Source organism: Rhinichthys klamathensis, unplaced genomic scaffold (genome assembly GCF_029890125.1).
Source record: "Rhinichthys klamathensis goyatoka isolate OS25496 unplaced genomic scaffold, OSU_Roscu_1.1 h1tg000095l_1, whole genome shotgun sequence".
NCBI lineage: Eukaryota > Metazoa > Chordata > Actinopteri > Cypriniformes > Leuciscidae > Rhinichthys > Rhinichthys klamathensis.
In genome coordinates, this window is record NW_026606634.1 from 80,770 (window position 1) to 108,019 (window position 27,250).

The window sequence follows — 27,250 nt, forward strand, 5'->3', positions numbered from 1 at the left end:
ATAAAACTATTTACATTCGATAATCATGAAAACAAATCTCAGATAATGGTTGACTAGGTAACAATGTGTAATTAGACCAAAGGTTCATTTTGCGCCGGAGTTCTCCTTTAAGACTCAGCACTGACTTCATTAAACATCGTCGCACGTTTATATGCAGTTGGAAGATGATTAGCGGGGCTGACCCTGATCACCGGGGCCATGATCTCGTCACATGAATTAGTTCCTGTTCAGAATGAGAAAGCTCCTAAACCCTTGCGGCCATTCTTTTTTTTCCCTGCAGTTGTACCTGATCTTGCTCTGATAAAGTCGAGTCGAGAAAACCCTGTAAGATTTAGTAACATAAAGTTTGATATAGAATTAATGAAATGTTCTGCACTGACATGATTAATGAGTTAGTTACTTGTTAGTCTCATTGTAAATCATCTAATATTTAAGTCTTATGCCCATACTGTTATGTATTTTAACAGTTATCCCAGTGCAGTGTCTTGCCCCAAAGGCTTCCATAATAAATGCATTGCTGTAAAAGCTAAATGTCCGTAGTAATAAACACAGATACTGTCAATAGAGCTTAATACTGTGTCCTAACCTGGTTTTAGACTTTCACCATTTCCAAAACACCAATTTAACCCCTCATTATATCCATTTTAATCACTAAATAATTTAAAAACTCTTCCTGTTGATGAAAGAAAACTATTTGTTTACATATCATTCATATTTTATTATCCTAACATCCGCAATCATCCACGTTCACATAATAGCACTTAGAATAATGTGTGAGTGATGATTGCAGCATGCGGCTTTTGAATCTCATGTACTTGTATATTGTCTCTGTGAATAGTGGGAGTCATTTAGCCTAGAGCACTATAGTGCAATTTCAATAGGAGATGCTGCATGAATGAAACGTGTATTGATAATACGTCTCACTAAAACGCTGGCTTCTTTTATTAGAGTCATGTTATATTTCTTTGGTAGTCGCAATAAAAACAGTTCAGAGCAAACAGCCGAGTGAACTGAGAGATGAAGTATCCCATTACGACAACACGAGCTGTGGGAATACATCACTGTGAGACTTGTAAACGTGGATCAGAGCTAAGGATTGGAGTGGGCTCTTGCTGTCAACATTGAGTCTTATTCCAGAAACCCCACCCAATGAACTCTGCATAACCCTCCTGCTAATCCCTCCCCCTTTGCTCTAGCCCCACCCCCTTCTCCTGCCTGCTCCTCCCCCCTCCCTCTCTGTCTTCTACTGACTCTTCCCACCTTCCCCTAACCCAACTGCTGTTCTGCCCTATAGGTCGGATGACAGCGACTCCTCTCTCTCGGAGGTGTTCAGGTAGAGATCTCTGTCTGTCATTCTGTTCCCTGTTGTCTGGTTGTCCCACCCCCACCAGGTGTGGTCACGGCATGAGCATGCATGTACCCTTTCCATTTGCGTCCTGTGCTGTGAACCTTGTAAGAATTGAATGAACCTTATGGATGGACTTGATTGAATAGCTTTAACGATCTTGAAGGTTCAAAGGAAGGAAAAAACGATTTTAAAATCGTGTACTAAATGCACTTGCTTAAATGTCAGCTTATGACTCAAAATCATTGGATTGATTGTTTCCTGGCGAAGGCCCTGTTACAAACCCTACTTGAATCTCGCAACAGCTCTGGACTGGGATCAAAAGGTGGCATCCCACTAGCCAACTCAACTGCTTTTATTTTTCTCTGATTTCCCTGAAAAATGGTCGAAATAACCAGATCTGACAAGGCCTTGAGAGTCTGCCTCACCAACCCGTCAATTCTTTCATGCAGTCCAGAAGTTGTTTGAGTCGGCAGGGCCATTAACTCCGGGTTAACACCCACTGGCTGAGAGATGCCCTGTTTCGTGATTCTTCAACAACTATGTAAATAAAGCTTACTAATAAAAAAGAAATTGTCTGGAAAATTGGCTAGAGAGATGCCGGCCAAACTGGTTAACATGTCCAGCAAGTTTTACATCTTTTGGTCCTTTGAACCACCACTGATCTAATTTCTTTTTTTGGCAAGAACTTTGTTTGTTCTGGTCTCTGTTGTAAAGGCTGCAAAAAAAAAATTGGTTCGCACAAACCCCACAGGTTCAATTTAGCATGTTACTCAATATTCTTTTCTTATCCAATCTAGCGACACTGTGATTTCTCTGCACCCCATTATCCTGACAGCACAATCGCATTTTTCTTGTTTCCTTCGAGTTGTTCTCGTTATCCCATTAGAAGTTAATGACACCATGATGGAACATGGAGTGCTTGGAACAACTCGGCCCCAAATTTCCTCTGAGAGACAAATCTGTTTAAGGAGAGAATCACAGACAGCTGGCTTAACTTGTTCACCAAGTGAGTCTGTGGTGATAAACTATTCCAAAATGAAACAAAACAGCATGATGATGATAAATTTCACGCTATGATGTCTTATTATTTCAGCTAAATTGTCATATCTAGGGCCAGTGTGTAACTGGGCACTTTGGATTAGTGTTTTTAGTCTGTGTGTGTGTTTTTTAAGATCAACACCCTCTTTGATCGGCATGAAGCTGAATGAGTCAGTAGGGAAGGCTTTTATTCTTTGAACTGCAGCAGTCTGGGAATGTTCAGATAAGGTTCATTCATACCACCCCCTCGTTTATCCATGAAAAGCACAGAACCTCCATATCCTGACCTCCTCATGCTCGTCTTCTCTACTGAGGAGACTTGGAGAAGAGGCAACAGGATCCCCCCAACCTTCCCCCTTTCCCCTTCACACCATGTTTTTCTCAGAGCATCTGATTTCTTTGCTTTCAACCCAGCGGAAGGGTCCAAAACCATGAGCTCACTCCTCATTGGCTATGTGCTGCATGATGGTTTAGTTTTTAGAACATAATTTCTTAAAATGTGCTGTTGTCATTTGTTGTAATGTTTTGGTTTTTGCAAGGAGTGTTTCCTTTTTCATGCGTTTTTAGTATTGCAGGGCTTGCATGTTGAGTTTCTTGCTGTGTGTGCATAGACTGATTTTTGGTTTTGGCTGTAATTGTTAAAGCACAGCATGGCACTACACCTGTATTGAGTTTGTTTGATTGACACTCAGTAAGAAATAAAATGTCCTTATTCACTCTAATTCAACTCTAATCCCTCACTTATCGACTCAAATGAGCAAAAAATTAAGCTGCATGGTGTGGATAAATTGTTTGGTGCTCATTACTCGAGCTTGCTAAGACAATCAGCACCGTTACCAACTCTCAACTGTGAACTGTTTTGCCTGGTGGGCAATAAAAGACAACAAAAAATCTCTGAAGGAAGGAGCCTGAGCCTTACCAAGAGACGATGAGGTGTCTTAATTTGACATTTGACCTGGTTAGCAAACACATAGCAACACCCTGGAAACCACCTTGAACACCCTTAAATCAAGGCGATGATGATTTTGCATGGGCAAACACCACTTATATTTTCTTCAGATGGAAAAAAATCTAGTTCCACATACAATTGAAAAATGTTAATGCTATGTAAATACGGCTTCAGGTAAATGCTGTATCACACAGACATAAGTTACTAATGTTTTAAACCCCTCACACAACATTAGTCTGGAACCCGATCACCGTCAGTTCCTGTTTGCCGGACATCCCTGGAGTTTTTTCCACTTTAGAGAGCACAAATGTGCCAACAGCAGCCTCTCGCGTTTCATCTGTCCTCGGAGAGCCGGGATGTCCCAGTTTCCTCTTTAATCAGCCATCCTCTTGTCACCTCTGTGCGACTGCGCCTGCACAGAGGCTTTGGCGGCTCCACCATCATTAGGACTTCACAGGCGCTGAGCCGGACCGAGGCTGATCTCAGCCCACAGGAGACCAATTTCCCTTCATCCCAAACTCCAGCTTCATTTCCGTCTCGCTCGGTCGGCAGGAAAGAGCGTTCTGAGTCTGGGCTGGTTGGGAACGCTGTCAGCCTGAAGGGGAAGAGCCTCATTATTTTTTTAGGGAAGGGGAGGCTTGTTTAGCCATGCCAGGTTGTATGTGGGCTAATTGGCAGCCACAACTGGAGTTGCAATATTTTCTCGGCAGCAAAAACTGACACCAAAAAGAAAGGTGATTTTTTTGAAAAGTAATTCCTACTTTTTGATTTTGTTTTTCTTCTGACAGATTACTTCCACCTGTTTACTCTGAGAAATGACTTGTCAACTTTCCAGGTGGGGTCAGTACTGAGCTGAAAACACCCCCACTGTTATGACTGACATAATGCATCCTCCGCTCTGTACAAGGGGGAACATGGGAAAATAAGACCGAAATAAGACAAGAGATGAGAGATCAACCCCGAAGTCCTTTTTTCTTGTCTTGGTCCCTCAAGTATAAGTCCTTGAGACTTTACGTTTTATTTTTGTTTCCTGAAGTTCTGGAGCAGTTTAATAGATGAATCCTCTCCTCCGACAAAACAACATGTGTGTTTAGCACATATCTCTTGCAATAGAAACCCTCATTTAGCCAGTGGCAGTGGTCCATCATAAATCTCACCAGAAATTCGGCTTGCCAGCTGTCAGTAAACGTTACATCCATTTGCAGTTGGCTCTGTGGTGCTGTTACGATGGATGTGGAGATTGCGGTTTTCAATTGCACACCAGCTTGCCTGCGCTATTGTTGGGGGAAAACAGAAAAAGCTAGTGGATTCAGTCCAAGGCGAAACATTGTCCACTCCTCGATGTGATGTGAACGACTATGACAGGTGTTGTGTGATGGTTCTGCCAAGTCCGTCAGCCATTAGACAGACCACAAAATGGTGACATCATAACACGAGTCCCAACATGGTTGAGAGCAACTCTTCCTGCCTCTCCTTTATCTGGCTGCAGTCTCAATGATTGACAGGTTGTATGAACTGATGGGCAGTTTGACGGTGTTCTGCTGGTGAGAAAGAGATCTGAAGTGTCTTTTGGGAGCTGCTGGGAAACTCTGGGGTTCATAATTGGGACCATCTCACTCGCATACAGGCTGTCAAGAGGAAGAAGTGCTGCCTGTCTCCAGCAAAGAGTCTTTTAAACAATTTATGTGGATATAAATAAGTTTAAAAAGCCCTGTGTTGCTCTGCATCCTCAGACATGGTGGGATCCTTTTCATCCCTGCCTGAGTGCAAGAGTTTCAGGAGATCATTTGCAAATTCTGTGCTGCATCAGCACACGTGTTCAAGCACCACACACAAGTTATATTTACTTCCTGTTCTTGTGGATATCGACTGGATAATGGACTTGGCCAATAGGGGAAGCACCAAAAGCCTCAGGATATGCAATTAAGGAAATGAACACCAGGGAAATGACCCATTGGCCAGCAAAGACCGTGGTACATAGTCCATGCTTGAAATGAGGGCCCGCTAAAATGCAGGATACAGATTTGCAATTTGGGACTGCAGTGGTGGGGGCAGTGGGCTCCAAAGACTTGTGCCCAGGTGCCTTTTGGGACCCTGACATTGATGAATTGATGAAACACACGTCAAACAATGTGTTCCGACTCTCCAAAATGTCAGAGATATCCGAGTTATAGTTAATAATATGCTACTTTTGGAATGCTACTACTATGGAAAAGTTGGATGAGCTACTACTACCTACCTGCTTAACATCGGCGTCAGTCCCAAACTTTGGGGTCTAGAGATAAACATTATACCTTCCCTTGCAACACAACAGAGCCGATCATGTTTCTGCAAAGCATATGGACATTGAAGATGTCTTAGAATAGATCCACTTTCTGTGCCACCCTGCAAAGTCAGCAGTGACCAAACGAGACGCTTTGAAATGCGGATTTAGGCTTCTGAACCAAAGTCCACAACTCACCGAGGACTTGGCTGCAGTTTGCATCAGTCAAGCAGGCTTCCCTTTCAAGTGTGCATTCGGCTTTGCAGTCGGTGTGACATCGACATCACGTGTTGTCGGCTCCCCTGCTGCTTGGCAGTGGTACACTATTATAGGACATAATTAACACCTGCTCGATATATATGGAGTCTGTTCTGTTGTTTTCACTGATGTCCGTCATATCCTGGGTGACCCGTGGAGCCCGAATAGGAAGACTGAGTGGCGGACTGGACGAGAGTGCTGTAAAACACAGCTGGAGTCTGATAAATCAAATGAAATATCAGCACGTTGACAATGAACTCCACGGAGAGCAACCGAAGGTTGAAGGTCTGAAGTGTGCAGGGTTCATCCACCGGATCTCACAAAACAATCAAGTCTGCCTAGGACCCCAAAGCAGGCTGAAAGAACATTTAATGAGTACTTTATTCACCGCCTGATAAAAAATTCTACAAAATCGCTTTGATGCATGTTGTTTAATACTTTCATATTTTTTAAGATTTTGTTACATATAGTGGTAAATCTTTGCATTTTTCAGCTTAACAGCTTAATGTACTTGTTTAGCATACTGTTAACATAGCATACTAGCTTAGCCCATACCCTAAGTCTCTTACCGTAAATATAAACATAGCAATCTTTACAGCTTTAAATCATCCATTACCATTTGGGGTCCTAGGCGGACCCAGGTAGTGATACTATAGTGGCTCCACAAACCTCACAGTAATTAGGTTAATGGATCGGGATTTATCATATCAGGAGACCTTCCTATTTCTATCTTTTCTTTCTCTTTCTGTTCTCCCTATCTCACTCTTCTTTCTCACATCCACACACAAAAAAGGCTTTTGTTCATCCATGTGGAACAGATGGCACACGTTGTATTTGAACACAAACAAGCTTTGTTGCATCCTCCTTTCCACCCACTCGCTTTGAGACTAACCTCACAGTCTTCCTCACTTCACTACAGTGAAATGCTGCGTGTCTTTGTGCAGGGGTGTGATCACTCCCACAGGTGGGCTGAAGGGGGGCCGGACGGCTCCTCTACAGTGCGTGGCAATGGCCGAGGGACACACCAAACCTGTGCTCTGCCTGGATGCCACTGACGAGCTGCTTTTCACCGGCTCCAAAGGTACAGTGTGCACCATTAAGGTTCATTCTCAGTTATTTCTCTCTGAACCCTAGACATGAAAACATAAACACCCATTAGCATAAACACTTGAGCCAATTCGAAATACATTTTCTCTTTGCTTCGAGGTCAAAGTTTCAGCATGCTTTGAGCTATTCAACATCCCATTGCTTTAAAGAAGGCTAACCGTGGGTAGCTTGATCTTTTGAATCTATAGATATTACTCACAATGCTGCAATTATTCATTTATAAGCTGCCAGTGTTGCATCTTGAAACTGTAATCATAATTGCAATATTTTGCACACCGAGGACTATTTTCACCTTTCAAGATTTTTGCTACATTTGTACAATAAAATTACAATTAATTTAAATTAATTTAAATTTTATACAATTTTAAGCATGTAATATTCCTCTAATGGGGGTTATTTTCTGTAAAACAGGTCACGTTGCGTCCGGTTCAGGTCTTTTGTATGAGCCTTTAAAGGAGTGAGCAAAGTTGAGCAAACATATTCACGTTGCTAAGATCAGAACCTAGCTAGGTTAGCTGATTACCTCAAAAGTCCATAAGTATCGTCGTCAGTTTGTATTAAAAGTTAACACTTTTTCTCTGACAAGTGGATGCAATGAGACCTGATTTCCAGTGTTCATGTGACGTTCAGCATAAAGCCTATGTTTAACCCTCTGCTAGTGGTGCCTAGTGCCTAAAGCACAAAATATACTTCAGTTTTTATGCATATGCTAGATAAATTTTGTCAATGTAAATGTCGTCCTCAGCATAGAAAGCATGTACTGTACAAACGCAGCCCGATTTTTCTAACCTGGCATATTCTGTATGCTCACCTTGCGCATGTGACTTGACTAGTTTGCACCAAGTAATTGGTCCACATGCAAATCTGCCCCGGGCCATTGTTTCGCAGTCGAAAAATAAAATGAGTTGGCACAACAACAAACTACTTAAGGACGCAGCAAGAGACTCCCACATTGATGAGCGCTTGCGTGAGGGGGTTAAGGGACACCCGCAACTACAAACTACAAAGACATGTTTATCACTCACACGGGATCTTCTGGAGAGAAATAGCACTTTCTAGTGTGCATGTGCCAACCGGCTGTGCTTACGCATGACATTAAATGTATTATACAGAGTGTTCGCATCAATTTGGAAGTACACTTTGGACTTCTGGTTGCAGACGCCTGCCATAGAGCATCGTAAACGAGATGAATGGTAAAAAAAAAAAAAAAAAAACTTTTTAAAAACATTTTTACCTTGTGTTTAGATCGAACCTGCAAAATGTGGAACCTGGTGACCGGACAGGAAATCGTGACCCTCAGAGGACATCCGAACAACGTAGTGTCTGTCAAATACTGCAGCAACTCCAGCCTGGTCTTCACCGTTTCCACATCGTATATCAAAGTATGGGACATTCGTGATTCTGTCAAGTGTGTCCGAACATTCACGTGAGTATCTTTTCAGTGTCTGAAATTGGCAATTAGCTGTAGCATCTGAATGCACCTAGCTTAAAGTTTTGAACGAAAGCGTAAACTTTGTCCGTCCATCATCAGGTCATCGGGTCAGGTGGTCTCAGGTGATGCCTGTGCTGGTACAACCACCCGCACCATCACTACAGCCCAGGGCGAGTATCAGATCAACCAGATCGCCCTCAATCCCACCGGATCGGTGCTCTATGCCTCTGCGGGCAACACTGTCCGCACATGGGACCTCAACAGGTGCGTAGTTTATTCCTAAGCCAAGTACAGGCAGAAGTAGTGTTAGCATTAATTGATGAATTCAAAAACCCACTAGGCAAGTGTGCTGTACAGAGGTCATCACCATGTGCACATTCTGTTCTCAAAACAAGTCAGTGTTTTATAATAAATGTTGTGGTACAGTAAGCTGATTTAAGATTCTGTGTGCAGAATGCAGGCCACTGGGAAGCTGACAGGACACATTGGGTCAGTCATGTGTCTTACAGTGGGTTATTCTGGAGGAGGCAAGGATCAGGTGATCACTGGATCCAAAGACCATTACGTGAAGGTCCGTTGAACCATTTTAGTTGATTTCCCTTTTATTTATGTCTGTGTTTTTCATATAGACTTCTTCTACAGCCGTGGCCAAATGTATCGGCAGTGACATCAGTTTTGTGTTTCGCAAAGTTTGCTGCTTCAGTATTTGAAGATTATTTTGTCATATGTTTCTATGGTATACTAAACAAGACTTTTTTTGGCAAAAACATTCAATATATGCCAAGAGTCAATGTTTACAGTGTTGACCCTTCTTCATAACCTCTGCAATTCGCTCTGGCATGCTGGATATCAGCTTCTGGGCCAAATCCTGACTGATGGCGATCCCTTCTCGCCTTATTAGTTTAGTTTCGTTTATTTGTTTAGCACGTTTAGTACAAGTACAGAACAATGCAAGGAGGGAACGAAGCCACTCTAGGCTTGTACAGAGTTCCACTCCTGCTATTAGTGCTCGGAGTTGATCACTATTACTGGGCTTCTACTTGTCCACTCTCTACTTTTTAGGACTGACAACAGGCTCTCTTAAGGGATTAAGATTCCTGATCTGGATCCAAAAATTTCAATGTAATGATCTCTGAGCCACTTCATTATCACTCTTGCTTTGGGACATGGTGCTCCATCATGCTGGAAAATATACGCATCACCACCAAAAGTGTCTCTTGCAGGACATTTTGATACCATTCTTTATTCCTGGCCGTGTTTTTGGGCAGAACTGTGAGAGAGCCCACTCTCTTGGTTGCGTTCACCTCTTCTTCTCCGGACAATCAATTTTCCAGATGTCCCAAACAGTCGGGAGGGTGCTTCATCAGACAAAATAACTTTGCACCAGTCTTCCCCTGTCCAGTCCTTGTACTTCCTGCAGAATTTCAGTCTGTTCTTGATGTTTTTCTTGGAAAGAGTTGGCTTCTCTGCTGCCCTTCTTGACACCAGGCCGTTGTCCAAAAGTCTTTGCCTGCCTGTGTGTGCAGAGGCGCTCATCACACCTCTGCCAATACTGAGAAAGCTCTGCACTGGCGATGACATGATTCTGTATCTGACAGAATAAGGTCTGTGGATAACATAACTTCGCAATACTTGAACAACTCACACACTCACACCCCAACTGCCTTATCTAGTTACTTATTAGAAACATACGTAAAAACAAAACAAAAAAACAAAACAGCTTCAAAATTCGCAATTTCCATATGGGTGTGTGTAATTGACGTTGTGGAGCAAAACGTTAAAGTATCGTCAAGTTCTGTTTACCACAGGCCTTATTTCACTCATAAATTGAAAAACCCATAAGGAAATCGAAAAACATTGACAGCCAATCAGAATCTATCCTGCTTCAAAGAGCTCAAGCATTTAAAGCAGCAGATGATAGACTATAGCTCTCACTTATAATGAACAGAATGATATCGTTCGTTGGTGTGGACGCTAATATAGTTATCGTTATAATAATTATCTTATAGTAGTCATTCTTGGTGTGAACGGACCTTATTAAGAAAGTTGAGTTCTGGAACTTTCAGTATGTTTTTTTTTTTTTTTTTTTCACTGTCAAAAAGATGAAAGAATTTTATTTCTAAATTCATGACTCCTTTAATGCAGATATTTGACATTGCGGAGGGAGCCCAGGGCAACATCGGACCGGCTCATAACTTCGAGCCCCCTCATTACGATGGGATTGAGTGTCTCGCTGTGCACGGTGACATACTGTTCAGTGGTTCCCGTGACAACGGCATTAAGAAATGGGATCTGGGACAGCAGGAACTGATTCAGGTAAAAATCAAAAGATTACTATTACATGTATGCGCATTTTGGTCTTTTATTAATGCATGATAACGTAATGTCATGTCACATGAACCCCTCCCATAATATACACCCTGTATATAATATATTAACTATTTATGGTTAAATATATTAATTCCGGTGCTATGTACAATCATCACACTGTAGCTCACAGTCAAAGCAAAGAGCCATGTGTGGAGAATGTTTTTCCTTCTTTTCCCATACCAAAAGAAACTAAGATGAAATGTAGATTTAGTCTTTCAAAAAATGTCAGTAAGATTTTTTAAAGTTAAATATTAATTTAAGAAAAAAATAGCAAAGAACTGTGTGACTATTAAGCTGTAAGTGTTTTTAAAGAGATTAAATTGTATTAAAGTTAAGACATGATTGACAGTGACAAAATTACAATATCCAGAACCCGAAAAATAATATATACACAGACAAATGATGTTTCATAAGGTAATAATCCAGCGTTTACCTATTGTTCCTGTGTCAATAGATGTAGAATAGCTTCATTCATCACTGGAGGTTGACGTCATGGCGCTCTGACGGCTGAGGAAGCTCTTAGTAATAAGTTTGATTTGAATGGTTTCTCCAGCTGATTATATTAGACAAAAACACATTCCAACGTTTCCCATCATCCAGAGCTAAAAGGTCAAAAATAATGGAAGATTATTATAAGACGACATGAAAATGGGTTCGACATATCGAATCTCCTACCCGTCAAGGATATTTGAATTATGTATTACACAGGTAAATTTCATTGTCATGTTGATAATTTCATCGCATTTTGATGCTGAAATTGGAAATGGAGAATAAATATCACCTGGAGAAACAATGTGCCATGATGACTGAAGCTCTTTAAATGTATTTAGCTGTAAACATTTCCAGTTTATTGTCAGTTTTTGGGCATTTAGATGAAAAATTCCTTTATATAAAGCAATATCTTTGTGTCAATCTTTCATTTCTTCTCATTATGCAAATGTATGCAGCAGGATTTCCGTTGTCCGGTAATTAAAAATTAAATGTCCGACCAAATTAAATCTCTCCGGTCAAATTGTCCGATAAAAATTGCGTAATAATCCCGCCCCCCTAACACAATATTAATTTGAGAATAAGCCTAAAATGTATAAAGCAAAAATACACCGACCTTTGGCTGTGTTTTAAAGGAACAGGCTCTACCGTTTGAAAGTTATTAAACAACATCGCATGCTGCATTTCAAATAAAGCGCACGCCTAAAACGGCTATAATATAGACCTAAACAATGAACGATTGAGTGAGACGTTTCAGATATGGCCAGGCCCAGGCAGGCTAGCCTTAAAAGCTGTTTTCAGAGGCCAGGCGCGACGGACGATGGTGAATCAGGAACATCTCATTATATAGATATCAGTGGTTCTAATCCGCGCACTCGTAGCCTATAGTGTTTTTTTTTCTCTCATCAAAACTGAATAGCCTATGTTCATCAGTGGTTAACTTACAGCCTATATCAAGCAGGGACACGTTTGTGTGCATTTTATTTTGTGATTTCACCGGAATGAATAGAGTGTGTCCGCAACGGCGATAGATTGAAACGCGTGTCCGAGTGAAGATTGCGCAACTCGCGCACCGCGTCGTCCATGACACTGATAGCAGCGGACACGATCGCTCATTTAAAAAATAAATAACAACGTTTAAGTTTTATAAGCTCACATGCTCGCCTTTCTCTGTTCTGTGTAACTCTCCTGTTCGAACTCGTTCATCAAAATGAACAAATCTTTTTCCGAGTCAATTCGTTCATTTCGGTCGTTAAATGAATCAAATGACTCGAAAAAAGATTTGTTCATTTTGATGAACGAGTTCCAACAGGAGAGTCACACAGAACAGAGAAAGGCGAGCATGTGAGCTTATAAAACTTAAACGTTGTTATTTATTTTTTAAATGAGCGATCGTTTCGCATGATAAGACCCTTATTCATCGTCTGGTGTCGTTTAAAGACATTTTAAGCTGCATCTGAAACTGTTATTATCTGTATTTTGGACCTTGGACCGTATGGTTCCCATTTAAGTCCATTATATGGAGAAAAATCCTGGAATGTTTTCATCAAAAACCATAATTTCTTTTCGACTGAGGAAAGAAAGACATAGGCATCTTGGATGACATGGGGGTGAGTAAATTATCAGCAAAAGTTTTTTCAAAAGTGAACTACTCCTTTAACTGGAGATGTTTTATTTATTTGTATTAGGTACATCCGTGCCTCAATGTTTCAAAAAGTGAATGTGTGTGAAACCATAGTAAAAAACAATTGGTGTTGATTGACGTTCATGTTTTTTTCCGTCTATTTGAAAGTTAGGCTAATAATAACATGTTGCATTCTATACGGCCTGATTATGTCATTTTTTTAAGTTACATAGCCTGCCTCCAGTTTTCCTCAACTTGACTAATTAAGAGGCGATATTTGGCTGGCATATCATCAAAATGTCCGTTAAACGAAACCTCTGCCGGTTACTTTGACCTGCACCATTTTTCTAGCTCATAGAAGAGAGCTTTTCTAGCGGAAACTCGAGGTATGCAGCGCTCCCTAACTCTTATATTAAATACACACGCACATCTGGGCTAAATCAGTCGACAGCTGTTATTGCACATCCATATCTTTTTATTATTATTATTTTTATTGACTGACAGAATTCCCCTCAATAGGAAGAAGTTTAAATCCCCAGTGCAGTTTACGATGTGTAAGCAGTGAGTTTATCTAAACACACACATTACTTGCTCGCCTGTCCTCTCTGATTGAACCACTGGGTAAATTTGCCGAGATGAAGTGCTTTGGTTGCTCTCTTTTATGAGAACTTCCGTCCGTTTCCCCACAGGCCTGTTGGCGGGATCAGCGGGAGCTTGGTGGTTAAAAAAGGATTCATAATTCTCCTAGCTCTTTTATAGCATCTGTATAATCCTTCTTTAGTATCTGAATTTCATTTGATATTTCTGTCTATTTCTATTACTCTGAGGCTTGTTTAAATTTGAACTCATTTTATTATTAGTGGTGCTTGCTGTCACTTTTCCTTTAGCTGAGGTTAACCCCTAAACTGAAGAGTTAAAGAGGCCGTTTTCAAAGTCTTGATTTTGTTTTTGGGTTCATCTCTTCCGCTTAACTAGTTATAATAAACCTCAATGAACATCAGAAGGTATGTTGAAAGATAAAGTACAACTTACTGAAATCCGTACATCACATGTAATCGCTCAATCTGTGTTTCAACTGCAGAAAGGCGTCAAATAAACGGCTGGTAAACAATGTCATATAACGTCACATTTACCTCTGAAAAGCCATTCATCAGCGCTTATGAATCATTAATCAGCTAGAAAAATTAACTTGGAGAGGAGCATTTTGCTGAATATATGCACTATATTGCATATTCATTGTAATTTGACCTGTTCTTCAATTAATGTGTTTGAATAAATCCATTTTATGACAGCCACCATTTAAATGTTTATATTTTAAAAAATAAGTAGAAACATAATTATGTCATTAAAAATGTATTATAACGTTATTATAAAAACTTCCTTATGTGTAATTTAAATGTACGTAGCCTACAAATCAATTCACTAACCTTTAATATTATACTGATGTACCAACTGGGGTTCCCTGTATAGCTTACAGAATTAGTTGAGAGATATTCTTTCTTTGAGGAAATATTCTCCATTGTTGCGGCTCCTCTCTTCCCAGTCTGTCAGTAACGCTCTGTTTAGTTCCCGTCTCTAGAAGCCCCTCCTTCTGAAAAACACACTGTGCTCTGATTGGTCAGCTGGAACAGTGTGCTGTGATTGGTCAAGCGCTTCGAGTGTGTTTGGGAAATGCCCCGCCCCTTTCCATAACCTCCAGTTTAACACACTACTAACTAACTCAACCAGACCTCATCCTTTTTTTTGCGTATGAATTATTTAAATGAGGAATATTGTGACGTGTTCGTTCCCTGAAGAAAACTCAAGACTACAATGGAGGCGTTTCAGGAGAAACACTGACACTGATATAAAGAAGAGCTCCCGCTGGAGGGACTTTGTGCTTTTATAGAGGAGAGGTGGTCTAAAAATCCAATGTTTCTTATTTCTCCACAGCAAATCCCAAATGCGCACAAGGATTGGGTGTGTGCTCTGGCGTTTGTTCCCGGGCGGCCCATGCTCCTCAGCGCCTGCAGGGCGGGAATGCTCAAGGTGTGGAACGTGGACAACTTCACGCCCATCGGAGAGATCAAGGGCCATGACAGCCCCATCAATGCCATCTGCACTAATTCCAAACAGATCTTTACTGCCTCCAGGTACGTAGATCATGCAGGGAGAAGCTACATCAGTAGTGATGCGCAACTCATGCACAATGTTGTGTGTTTGGTTCTTTCAGTCTTTTAGAGGACTGGTCTGCAAAATAAGCACTAATTTTCACACTTGAACACTAAGGGCCCTATCTTGCACCCGGCACAAATGACTTTGTACACCGACGCATGTATCATTCCTATTTTGCACCCGCGCAAAGCGGGCTTTTCCCTCCACAGACGCACGTCGCTAAACTAGGGAATGAACTTGCGCTTCCTGGGCGGGTCGCGCGAAAAGGAGACGTGTTCCGGCGCAAACAATCCCTAGTGCTATTTTGCAGTTCCAGAAAACAATTCCGCCACTGACCAGAAAAAACCTAGTCTAAAGTCAGTGGCACGTCGCGGGTTGTTCATAATGCTATTTTAAGCGTGCATGCTTGGCCATAATGTAGCGGGTGCACAACGCGCATACACTTTGATTCTCTCATAAACACAGATTCAGCAGTTATTATTTTTGCAAATCATACATTATAACAAGGAAAAATATGAACACATGAGGGAAATCATTGTGGTGTCCATGAAGATGTAAAAAAATGTAGGCCTAAATCTAGCTTACACATTTACCCAAAATTTTCAGGCTAATTGTAGTAATGACGGATCAGACCTGTTTGCCCAATAGTGGCAAGACACATGTGTATATAAGGACATCTGACAAATTAGTTTGTCCGTCAAGAACCAAAAAAAAAAAAAAAAAAAAATCCCTTGCGCGCGCCTGGCAAATCCGCCATTATAATAACAATCCGCCATGCAACATGCGCACCTGCTCTTAAAGGGTGTGTTGGATGACGCTCTGATTGGTTAATTTCCCGTTACACCCAAACCACACCTATGAATAATGAAGCTACTTCAGACCAACCCCTTTTTAAACTTGCGTCGGGCGCAAGAGTCATTTATCCCGCCGGTAAAATAGCAACAGTGCCCAAGACCTGCCCACAAAGTTACTTGCGCTTCAGATCGCTCAAATAGGGCCCTAAGTTTCAAGTTGCGATGAAACTCAGTCATTTATTCAACCAGTTTTGTTGATAAAGCTGATTCGTTCAGGAGCAAAGCAAGTGGTTGGCTTTATGAGTTGAGCATGAATGTTTAAGGAACGAACCACTGCTGTGTGTTACAGTTCTGCTGTGGCTTTGCTTGGAACTGCACTATATGGACAAATGTATTGGGACACGCCTCTTAATTATTGAATTCATTAGTTTCAATCAGACCCATTGCCACGGCTGTATAAAGTCAAGCATCTAGCCATGCAGTCTGCATTTACAAACATTCGTGAAAGACTGGGTCTGAAGAGCTCAGTGAATTCAAGATATTGAATGCGAGATATTCCACGGTCAACTACTGTAAGTGGTATTATTGGAAAGTGGAAGCGTTTAGGAAAAGCAGGAGCTCATGATGCGTCTGAAATCGCATGCTGTATAGTAGGTACTACATTTGGTTTGAAACGTACTTCGTGACCATTAAAAAATGTTCTATATAGTATATGAATGCAATTTGGTCGTACTACATCCGCCATGTTGTCATTGTCATGTGACCTACGACATCAGTTGCGTTGCATTACCTCAGTCACAAATCATCTCCTGTGGCCTCATGGGATAGTAAAGTGTCCATCGAATGCACACTTCAGACTCACTGGAAGTGGTAGGTTCACCTACTGTTTTATGACTGTTTCCGACACATACTCGACTACTGTATATAATATAGAAGTAGGCATGTTCAGACACAGCATTAGTCTGTATTTTATATTTCGATATTAGAAATATAAGACAAAAACTCATTCAGAGTCAGTTTTGGACCCATATATTAAATTTAGGGTGATTTGTTACTGCTTTCAACTAGACTACATCATGCAATGAAAGCATGCTCTTTAAAGATTAAAGCACTTAAATGTCACGTAATGTGTGGAAGTACATTAATCTAAAAGACGAATTGTTTGTTCGAAAGACCCTGTTCTTAGGTTGAACTTCCCAAATTAGCAGAAACTTCTCAGGTGCTTTGGGAGAACAGGTTTTAAATATGGTAATTTTGAAATGATAATATAAGCAGTTATTTGCGGCGCTGTAATGGTTCTAAATGGGTCATCAGCTCGACGAGTCCATTATGTGTTGCTCGTCTGTTTCTGTGACACTGTTCAGTCTCTTACTCTCCTGTGACGTCTTTTTTCCAGACAGTAGACTACTTAGAAATGTTCACTCAGACTAATATGTTGTTAAGACCTACTTTTGTGCATTTCAGGGTGCTTGTTTGTAGAGCAGATGGTGCAGGCAGGGGATTGTGGGATTGTTTGACTGTTCTTCATTAACGGCTGTCCTGTTCCTTCATCTCTCTCTCTCTCTCTCTCTCTCTCTCTCTCTCTCTCTCTCTCTCTCTCTCTCTCTCTCTCTTTCTCTCTTTCTCTCTCTCTCTCTCTCTCTCTCTCTCTCTCTCTCTCTCTCTCTCTCTCTCTCTCTCTCTCTCTCTCTCTCTCTCTCTCTCTCTCTCTCTCTCTCTCTCTCTCTCATGCCTTCATAACTGCAGTGACTGTCGTGTGAAGTTGTGGAGTTATGTCCCCGGGCTCACGCCCTGTCTGCCCCGTCGGGTCCTGGCCATCAAGGGCCGGGCCACCAGCCTCCCATGAGCCTCCACTAACCACCTCCTGCCCGCTTCCCTCTGGTACTGTCCTTTCTCTAGCTCATCTTATGTGTCTCTGCTTCAGTGCTTTTCTCCCCTTTTCCCTTTTCCCTCTGACAAGTCCTTAGCTGAAACTCTTACAACATAGCATACTTACCACATGAAAGTGTTGGTTTCAGCCTCAGACGGTGTGCCGTTGATTATCAGATGCGTATTGCACATAAAAGTGTCAAGAATCTTCTAGAACTTCAAGTAAAATCTTAAAAGTTTATAAGCCAATGGCTAATGATAGACATTATTTAGTGTCACAGAGTGAAGAATTAGTTGCATATGTGAGTGATTTACTCGCATTGTAGAGGGTTGTTATATACAGAAAGTGTGCAAACATTTCAACAGAATTTTATTTTTTAAATTAGTATAAATGTGAAGACTAGTAAAGTTTTTAAGTCAGGATGAAACGGTAGTTGCGTAAGTCTTTTCTTCCCTATTGTGATTTATATCCGAGTGAACAAGTACAAATGTAGGGTGGGGCTTTTGCCCGTGAGGAACTGATTGGATGGTTGTGGTTTGCTATTGGCTGATCTCATGTGAGTGACAGGTTATAGCCCCGCCCTCGTCATCAGAGAAGAGATGCCGCAAGAGGGACGGGAAGTTATTCTGATTCAAGATTATGAGGCACATGAATTAAAAATATATATTGATGTGCACGGATAAATCGTTTATAATAAATACTGCAATATTTCATGAAAAAAATTGAGAATTGTCCATTTTGATGTCACGTTGACTTTAAATTCCCCCCCTTAGACCAAGAGAGATACATAAGTGAGGATTTAGGGAGTGTATTCCACTGGAATAATTCATGAGATGTTGTTCATTAAGTCAGCGTGAGCAGTTGTGGCTGTCGTCTTCACATTGCTAGAGCAGAACAAAAAGAAAAACAAGAAACTACAACACAGTGCTTTGTAAAAACGAAGGAGCTGTTGCTACAGAAGGTCTTGTGATATAAATATCACATTGAAGCTTTACAATATTTACCCTTTACCCAGTCCTTCAAAGTGACAGATAATAACACTCTCTCTGCTGATCTTCCATTCAAATGCACATTTTCACATCATTTTGTAAACATTTGAACAATGATGTAAACGAGCACTCGCCTATCAGTGAATTATTTTCCAATCATGGTAACACTTTACAACAAGATTCGTTAGTTAATGTATTAACTAACATGAACTGACAATGAGCAATACATTTGTTACAGTATTTATTAATCTTTGGTAATGTTAGTTAATAACAATCCAGCTGTTCATTGATCGTTCATGTTATTTTACTTTCTTTTATTTTTATATTTTTTTAAACATTTTAATTATGTATTAGTAAATGTTGAAATTAACATTAACTAATTAAATAAATGCTGTAGAAGTATTGTTCATTGTTGGTTCATGTTAACTAATGAAACCTGATTGTAAAGTGTTACCCAAATCATTTTGTTTATGATGTGACGAATCTGTTTAAAATGAGTAATTGGTTAAAAAATATATATATTATGAATAAAAATAAATATAATTTTCAGTGCTTTTTTTCACAATTTATAATAATCTAATATTTATTGTAATATAGCAGCATAAAAGACACAATTTTGTGTAAACATCTATATGAAAATCAGTAAATATTTTCTTTTTTGGAATGAATTCATTAAATAGACTGATTCTCTAACTGATCTGAGTTCTCAGTGCTTTGCTATATTGGAGAGAGAGGGGAGATTTACTCCAGGTTGAGTGGGTTGACCGCCATCTTTAACACTGCTGGTCAAACAGACTCGTTCTGGCAAACGCGTGACAGTTCCTGAAGGTTAAAGACGAGTTGAGCGACTGCGCTCGAGGGGACGCGAGCTGCACGGTGTCTGAGAACAAACTACACGGCTCAGCTGCGTCATTTTGTTGTTGTCAGTTGTATATCATCCATCTCTGTGTGCATCTTCTCTGTTTCCAGCCCTCTCTCATACTTTGCACCAGTTTTGTTTCACAGGCCGACTTCTCAGATGTTTGATTCCACAGAACTTTCCCTCGCCTCTTTCACTTTGGCCCAGTAAAGAAGAATTGTACTAATTAAACTCCATGTGTTGTTTTTTCCCCATTTCAGTGTTCTCATCTTTCAAAAAGCAATAAAAACGTATTGCACCTTCAATTGTGTTGAACACGGGTGGCGTAAATCCTTTTAATTGGTTCAAGTTAAGGTCTAGGTACCACAAGATACATCGTACTCTCGCCCCGCTCTACCAGGATCCACTGCAGGATTGTTGTTTTTAGCTGGTCATGTGTTAGCACAAAGCCAAAGTGCTGTTAGCAAGACATGTTAGAAATGTAGGCTAAAACATTCTTGTGGAACTTTTTTCATTTAATCCAATTTTTGCATGAACCACATGAAATTGCATATGATTTGACGTTTTTGTACAAGCTAATATGATTCATTAGGGTCTAAATTAAAAGTTTGTAATATACTTTAATTAAAAATTCTCATTATCGGTAGTATTGTAAGAAAACACTTATTTTACCTGGTCAAAAACAGCTCTGTTTTCAGCACGCCGTTTCAGTGCATATGACTTTAAATGATAATGAGCTTTGCTGACTCCGCCCCTCTGTTCTGTGTGTACAGCGTTTGTAACACAATAACACAATAATAACCATAACGCGTTGTTCATTATAAATGGGGGATTATGAATTATATTGAGAACGTCGTACATAGAAAAAATGCCGTAATGTACCCTGAGTGTAAACCTTAGACGCATTCATTGTGAAGCGTGCAAGCGATTTGCAAAGATTAATATAAATGTTTCTAAAACGTTACACTCACTTCCGTTCTTCTGGAGGTTCAGCAGGAACACGAATAGCTGGTATCGATCCTTTATTCATGAGCAGCTTCTTAGCAAATCCAGCTTTATACTGACCCTCGTTTATAAAGCAGTCTGGTGTGTGAAATGATTCGCGCAAACATGAGAGCATTGACGTTGCTCGTGGGGAATATTCCCTTCGAAAACAAACTCAGCCACTGTGTCTTCAGCGGTTCGGATTTAGGAACATTAAAATGACTGTGTTCGTTATTACACCCAAGAACAGAACACCACAATCGCTTAGACACCATTCTGCTCATAGACAGTGCTCCGGCACATCAACAATGACCGCGCCGGTCCACGCAGACTATGATTGACAGCTGGCTCACGAGCGAGGGCGGGTCTGTGTTGAAACACTCCTGTCAATCAACAATCGTGGGAGGGGCTTCCGAGCGTGTGACGTCACACGGTCGAACGGCTCGATTTGAGGCAGGGGAAAACATATAAGGAGATTAAAAAAAAAACACTGGATGGATTTTTATCATTATATGATGGTTGTGTACAGGCACTGCCAACACACATTTCAGTACAATCAACTTGTAAAAGTGCATGTACCGTTATATGACCCCTTTAAACAGGAAAAACAATATTCTACTGGGTTAAAGGAGAACTCTGGTGCAAAATGAACCTTTTGGTCTAATAAAACATTGGTACCTAGTCAACCGTTCAGACAGTCCTAAAGACAGTCCACTTCGTGTATACAGACAGAAGCCATCTTTGGAAAACAGTCTCGACTAATCAAAGCACGAACGACGTGCTAAGTGAGCTGAACTGTATGAATAGCGTTCGTGGTTTGATTAGTCGAGACTGTTTTCCAAAGATGGCTTCTGTCTGTATACTCGAAGTGGACTGTCTTTATAAAATATCTTCTTATTAAACGGTCTGTACACTTACAAAGTTCTCAATGCTTCGTTTTGCATGTAGGGACCCTCATTATGTTACTGTGTTCGTGTGGGGCTATTTTGAGCCTTGTTAGTGGTATAAACTAGCGATTTCTTTTTACTTATTAAATGCCCCCATTACTAGCGTTATACGCTAAACAGTTTTTAGAGATAAAACTCTTTACATTCGATTATCATGAAAACAAATCTCAGAGAACGGTTGACTAGGTACCAATGTTTTATTAGACCAAAGGTTCATTTTGCGCCGGAGTTCTCCTTTAAGTAATGATTTATTTAATTTAAGCTATATTTCCCTAAAAATGTGGTATTATCTTTTATATATATATATATATATATATATATATATATATATATTATGTGTGTGTATGTTGTCAATCGATTAAAAAAATTAACTAATTAATTTTTCTGAAATTAATCTGGATTAATTCTGATTAATAAAACCGAACATTAAAGTTTTTAATATATTTTTATTTGATTGTAATAATTTCACATTTAATCTCCAAATTACAAAGACAGTAGTTATATTTTAAATATTTGTTCAATAGCATCTTTTTATGAAAGAAGGCCAGTATCACCATTACCAATACTGCTACTGATGAATCAATACCGTTACTGATGAATCAATACTGCTACTGATGAATCAAAACTGTTACTGATGAATCAATACCGTTACTGATGAATCAATACCGCTACTGATGAATCAATACCGCTACTGATGAATCAATACCGCTACTGATGAATCAATACCGCTACTGATGAATCATTACCGCTACTGATGAATCAATACCGCTACTGATTAATCAATACCGCTACTGATGAATCATTACCGCTACTGATGAATCAATACCGCTACTGATGAATCATTACCGCTACTGATGAATCAATACCGCTACTGATGAATCAATACTGCTACTGATGAATCAATACAGCTACTGATGAATCAATACTGCTACTGATGAATCAATACCGCTACTGATGAATCAATACCGCTACTGATGAATCAATACAGCTACTGATGAATCAATACCGCTACTGATGAATCAATACCGCTACTGATGAATCAATACCGCTACTGATGAATCAATACCGCTACTGATGAATCAATACAGCTACTGATGAATCAATACAGCTACTGATGAATCAATACCGCTACTGATGAATCAATACAGCTACTGATGAATCAATACAGCTACTGATGAATCAATACCGCTACTGATGAATCAATACCGCTACTGATGAATCAATACCGTTACTGATGAATCAATACAGTTACTGATGAATCAATACCGCCACTGATGAATCATTACCGCCACTGATGAATCATTACCGCTACTGTTGAATCAATACCGCTACTGATGAATCAATACCACTACTGATGTCTCTATGAAATAGATTTTTGTCCTCAATTTTAACCATTAATTTGAGGCATTCAGCATTACAGAATAATTTAAAGCTATACATTTCTATTAGGCTTTTAATTAAAACTTTTAATTTAAGTGAACTTAAAACAATCTTCACATAAAACCATTATAATACATGTCACATTTACCTGCCCTTCATCATATTAGCCCATATCAGGTCATAATTTTTGTCAATTGGCCCAGTCAGACCGGTTCAGATGTTTACTTGCCCTGTCAAAATTCACAAAAAGTTAGTTTTCTTTGTTTTTGAGTTTTGACGCATGTAACCTAGGTAGGTCTAACAGGTATGAAATACCTCATACCTCATCCACGTCACCAAAGAGCGCTTGGGTTGAACTCGTTTACAACAAAGAATGGCCGCCGCTGGAGAATTGAGATGTGTAGATTCAGCCATCGCGTCTGTTATAGAAGATGCACAGCGCATTCATTTAAAAAAAAAAGAGGAACAGAGAACCGCGATCAAGGCATTTGCCGATCCAATCGAGTGCAGAGGCATTTTCTTTCCTGGTTCGGTTGAAACACGGCCCATAATCACAGCCCAATGGAGCAGATTCAGACTCACATGCTGACTAGAATCTAAGTATGATGACGTCAGGCTATATATATATAATATTAAATATCTCAAGTGAATTAATCCCTGGTTTTTTTTCAAGAAAAATAATGACATCTTTATAAATATGCACTTATTTGAACTTGATCCCAACGTAATGACTGGTTCATTTGCATCCCGCTGCGACTCAGAACTCTGAGACGCGGTGTGTTAGTTAAGATGCGAGCGTGTGGTTCTGTGGGCTGCTTCACACAGCAGGGTTTTGATTTTTATTGGGATAAAGCAGTTCATGCGCCTAATTGGTGAGAGGAGCGGGGACTCGTGTGGCGGTTCCCTTTGTGAACTCTGGGTTTTGATGTGTGTGCCATCTCTTCAGTGTGAGGAGTGTCTGAAGATTATTGGCCTTGTGCATCTCCTCCACCTCTCATTTTATGTCTGTTTGTTTGTTTGTTTGTTTCTTCCATCCCACAGTGACATGAGAGTGAAGATTTGGAATCCGAAGATGGGGAAGAAAAGGTGAAGATCCTCCTCTTGGAAAGATTGTTATCGATGGTGCCTTTTTGGGCTAATTGGACGCCACAACTTAAGGTGTCCCGAAACCGACCTTGGGAAGAAGTCCAGGGGTCAGCCGTCTCGATCCAGAAGGCCATGTGACACAGCCGTCTGCTTTAGAGGACACACAACTCGTCTGAGGAACTGCCGGTTGCTTTCTTCTGGATGTTTTAAGGTGCCATTTTGGCGATGCCGAAACTGTATAATCTGTACAATGAAGTGTCCTCCTGCACTTCCTGTCCAAACGAAAACAAGTTCTTGAGATGACTTCATCTGTAGCTGCTGATTTTACTCCGGAATATTGATCACGTCAAGGAAACTGAGTGATCCAAGCTGGGTCATTTTTTTTTTTTTTTATTCTTAGAGAGCCATATGACTTTAGCCTTGACCTATTTCCAGAAACTAAATCACTTCTTTTCAGTATCCAGAAGATTTTGTGTTTACTAAAGATGAGCAGGTGCGGAGTTGCCGTCAATCCCAGTGTCCCACGTTCCCTTAAAACATTGTGCAATAGTATTGACCGCCACGTTTTCCGATGCCTTCCTCTTCAGGGGGTTTCTCTGAACATTTCAAATAACTAATGGCTTCCTTAAACATTGTACAGCCCTCTTCCGATAGGCTTCCTTTGCTTTTCACCTCGTTCGCTCCATCCTGCTGTGAATTTTATGTTTTCTACCTCAGGTTTAAAGTTCGATTCTGTGTGTGAAGCCTTCACTGATTCTGGTTTCTTGCACTTCTTTATTGTCTTCTAGATGTGTGAACAGAGGTCTCAGAAGTGTAAAGCAGGACTCAGAGTCTGCTGAGTGGACATTTTGAGGTGAATAAGCCCATCTCATCGGGGGACTGTAGAGTTTGGTGACACTTGCAGACAGTTCTAGGCAGAATTAGATGTTAGACCGAAGGCAATGATCCCCTGAGGACCGTAGAGAAGGATTCAGCAGGCTTTGTTTCATGTTGCTGGACACAGTCCTGGTACGACAAACCGAATTTCAGACGATCTAACAATGGATTGTTGGATATTATAAATTTGGTAATTTTGTTAGCCCTATATATTTTTCTATATTATGCTTGCCTATAACACTTTAAAACAGAAGTGTTACGAGAATTTGCACTACGCCTTTTGATATTTTCTTTCAGGTGCTCAGCCTGCCTGGTCCATGTTATGCTTTTTTAAGGGATGGTTCACTCAGAAATACAAACTTTTGAATTTCTTTCTTCAGTGGAACTTAAAACGAGAAATGTTATACATTGTTCTAATGCCTCTTTTCCATACAATGGCGCCCCATGGGGCGCAGCTCCAAAAACCGAGAAAAAAAATGTGGTGTTTTGAAGCCAAACAGTCCATTTTTGACTTAAAATTCAATTAGTTACTCAATAAATCTCTTTCTCCTCTGATTCTTGTCCATGTATATTCAAATATGCCTCGCATACATGTATGAAGACTACAGTGCACAAGTCAAGTGGACTGCTTTTATCAATTCTTTCCGTTCATTGTCGTTACACTGAAAAGAACAGCTGGAACAATCTGCTAAACTTCTCCTTTTGCGTTCCATTGAAGAAAGAGAGTCATTCAGGTTTGGACTGACAATAGGTTTAGTAAAGTATATTATATAAGAATAAGATGTAAAATCATTCTAAGAAGATCAGCCATCGATGTTTCTCACTCCCGTACAAGCATCCATGATAAAACCAGCCGTGTTAAAGTAGGTCAAACCAGGCAGTGTGTTTTCCAGTCCTTCTCTCGGAGTTTCACACCCTGTTAAATGAAATGGGAAGCAGCCTCCTCTGCATCGTGCCTGATGGGGGTTTGTGGGCGTCTGCGAGCTTGTCTTGGTTGAACACATGCAACTTTGTTTATTTTTACTCCATCAATCTTGCCGTGCCACACGCCACTCCCTTCTCTGGCTTTCCCAGATTTACAGTCTTTTTTTTAATGAAACACATCTATCACAGAGATTTTTGGGCGGCCCTTGGCAATTCCCCACCTGAACGCAGTCGTGTACACGAGCAGCTGTAAGGAGAAGCTCTTCTTTCCCGTCGACAGGGATGTGCTTTATCTGATGAACGACCCACTGCATGGAGAATCGCACATCAAGCGCTGCGGGATTCCCAAGCTACGACAAGAGATTTGATCAAATTTGCAAGTTACCCTTTTTGATCTGTATATTTTCAGTTTTCCAAATACACCGTGATGTGGCATAGCGGCTGTCAGTCATTTAAAGCTACTACAATGTGTTTCTAAGGGTGAATCTTTAGACTGGAGTCATTTGCATAATGTAAAACTCATTTACATACATACATATTCATGAGGACGAATGCAGTTGAGACTTCCTAAGCTTTTAGGTTAATAGATTTCTGCCAATGGTTCGCAGGTTTTAGATTGGACAGTAGTGTGTACTGCAGCGTCGGTACGCTAGCATGTCATCCTCATTAAGATTATATACGAGTTTGCCATTCTAGAACGTGGAACTATTAACAATATAAGCTGTTTTTGACCAAATGATCCATTTTTGTCCTTTGAAACTGAGTGATGCGCTCATAAAAAGAACAGTTTTTGGACCTTTTCTGTGAAGTCTTTCATAACAATGCCAAATTTATTAAATAATGATCAGAGAATCTACTTCAAAGAACTTTTGTTTTCAAAACTGTGAAAAATGCTGCTTTATACCATCTTGCATCTTTCTTTTTTTTAAAACGCGTCTGTGTTTTGTTCTTAAAGTGAGATCAAAACGGGCGTCAAACGTGTTGCCAAAGTTTGTTTTAAATAATGTAGTTTAAATAATCTCTTGCACCCCCCCCCCCCATCCCAATTAATCACTTTGCAAAATTGTACATTTATTCTGGTTATGGTTCAAGCGAAACACACAACAGGCCTCATTCTGGAAACATGAGCTTAACGAACGTTTGCAAAAGTGCATTTTAATTCAGTGCAACAATTTACACATAATTTGACGTACAATTTCCACAATTCATTCTGTTGTTTTCAACGATTGAGGTTTAGAAATCGTGTTTGTACTATTCTAATAATGCATCCTATCGCAGGGTCAACCCTTTTGTAATAAGTGCCCCTCATTAGTGAGATAACAAGAGACTGTGTGTCTTTAACTCATTTCATTTTAGAAATGAAAGAGCATTGTTTTGGATACCATTTTGAAGCATTTTTTGGTACAACTGTAATATTCTTCTTGGGAAAGGAACTTGTCAAAATGTGCTCTGTATTGCTAGGACTTAAAGACTGTGAAATTGGTTTGCGAATACAGTTCCATAACACGT

The 27,250-nt window shown here is 40.2% G+C and overlaps 1 protein-coding gene across 3 annotated transcripts in view; it reads left to right on the forward strand.

The window, feature by feature from the left end:
• kif21b (kinesin family member 21B) overlaps positions 1 to 24,864 on the forward strand; it is a 73,446-nt gene extending 48,582 nt beyond the window's left edge. For 2 of the 3 annotated variants that reach the window (XM_056252423.1, XM_056252424.1), the window contains exons 26-33: positions 6,801 to 6,937; positions 8,209 to 8,389; positions 8,495 to 8,659; positions 8,849 to 8,966; positions 10,541 to 10,711; positions 14,811 to 15,010; positions 17,573 to 17,707; positions 23,897 to 24,864. In XM_056252423.1, the coding sequence (XP_056108398.1) occupies positions 6,801 to 6,937; positions 8,209 to 8,389; positions 8,495 to 8,659; positions 8,849 to 8,966; positions 10,541 to 10,711; positions 14,811 to 15,010; positions 17,573 to 17,672 (1,072 nt within the window). In that variant the 3' untranslated portion in view covers positions 17,673 to 17,707; positions 23,897 to 24,864. Of the gene's footprint in view, positions 1 to 1,294; positions 1,334 to 6,800; positions 6,938 to 8,208; positions 8,390 to 8,494; positions 8,660 to 8,848; positions 8,967 to 10,540; positions 10,712 to 14,810; positions 15,011 to 17,572; positions 17,708 to 23,896 lie in introns of all 3 variants that reach the window. The other variant, XM_056252425.1, reaches the window with a different exon arrangement.
• Positions 24,865 to 27,250: the final 2,386 nt, after the last annotated feature.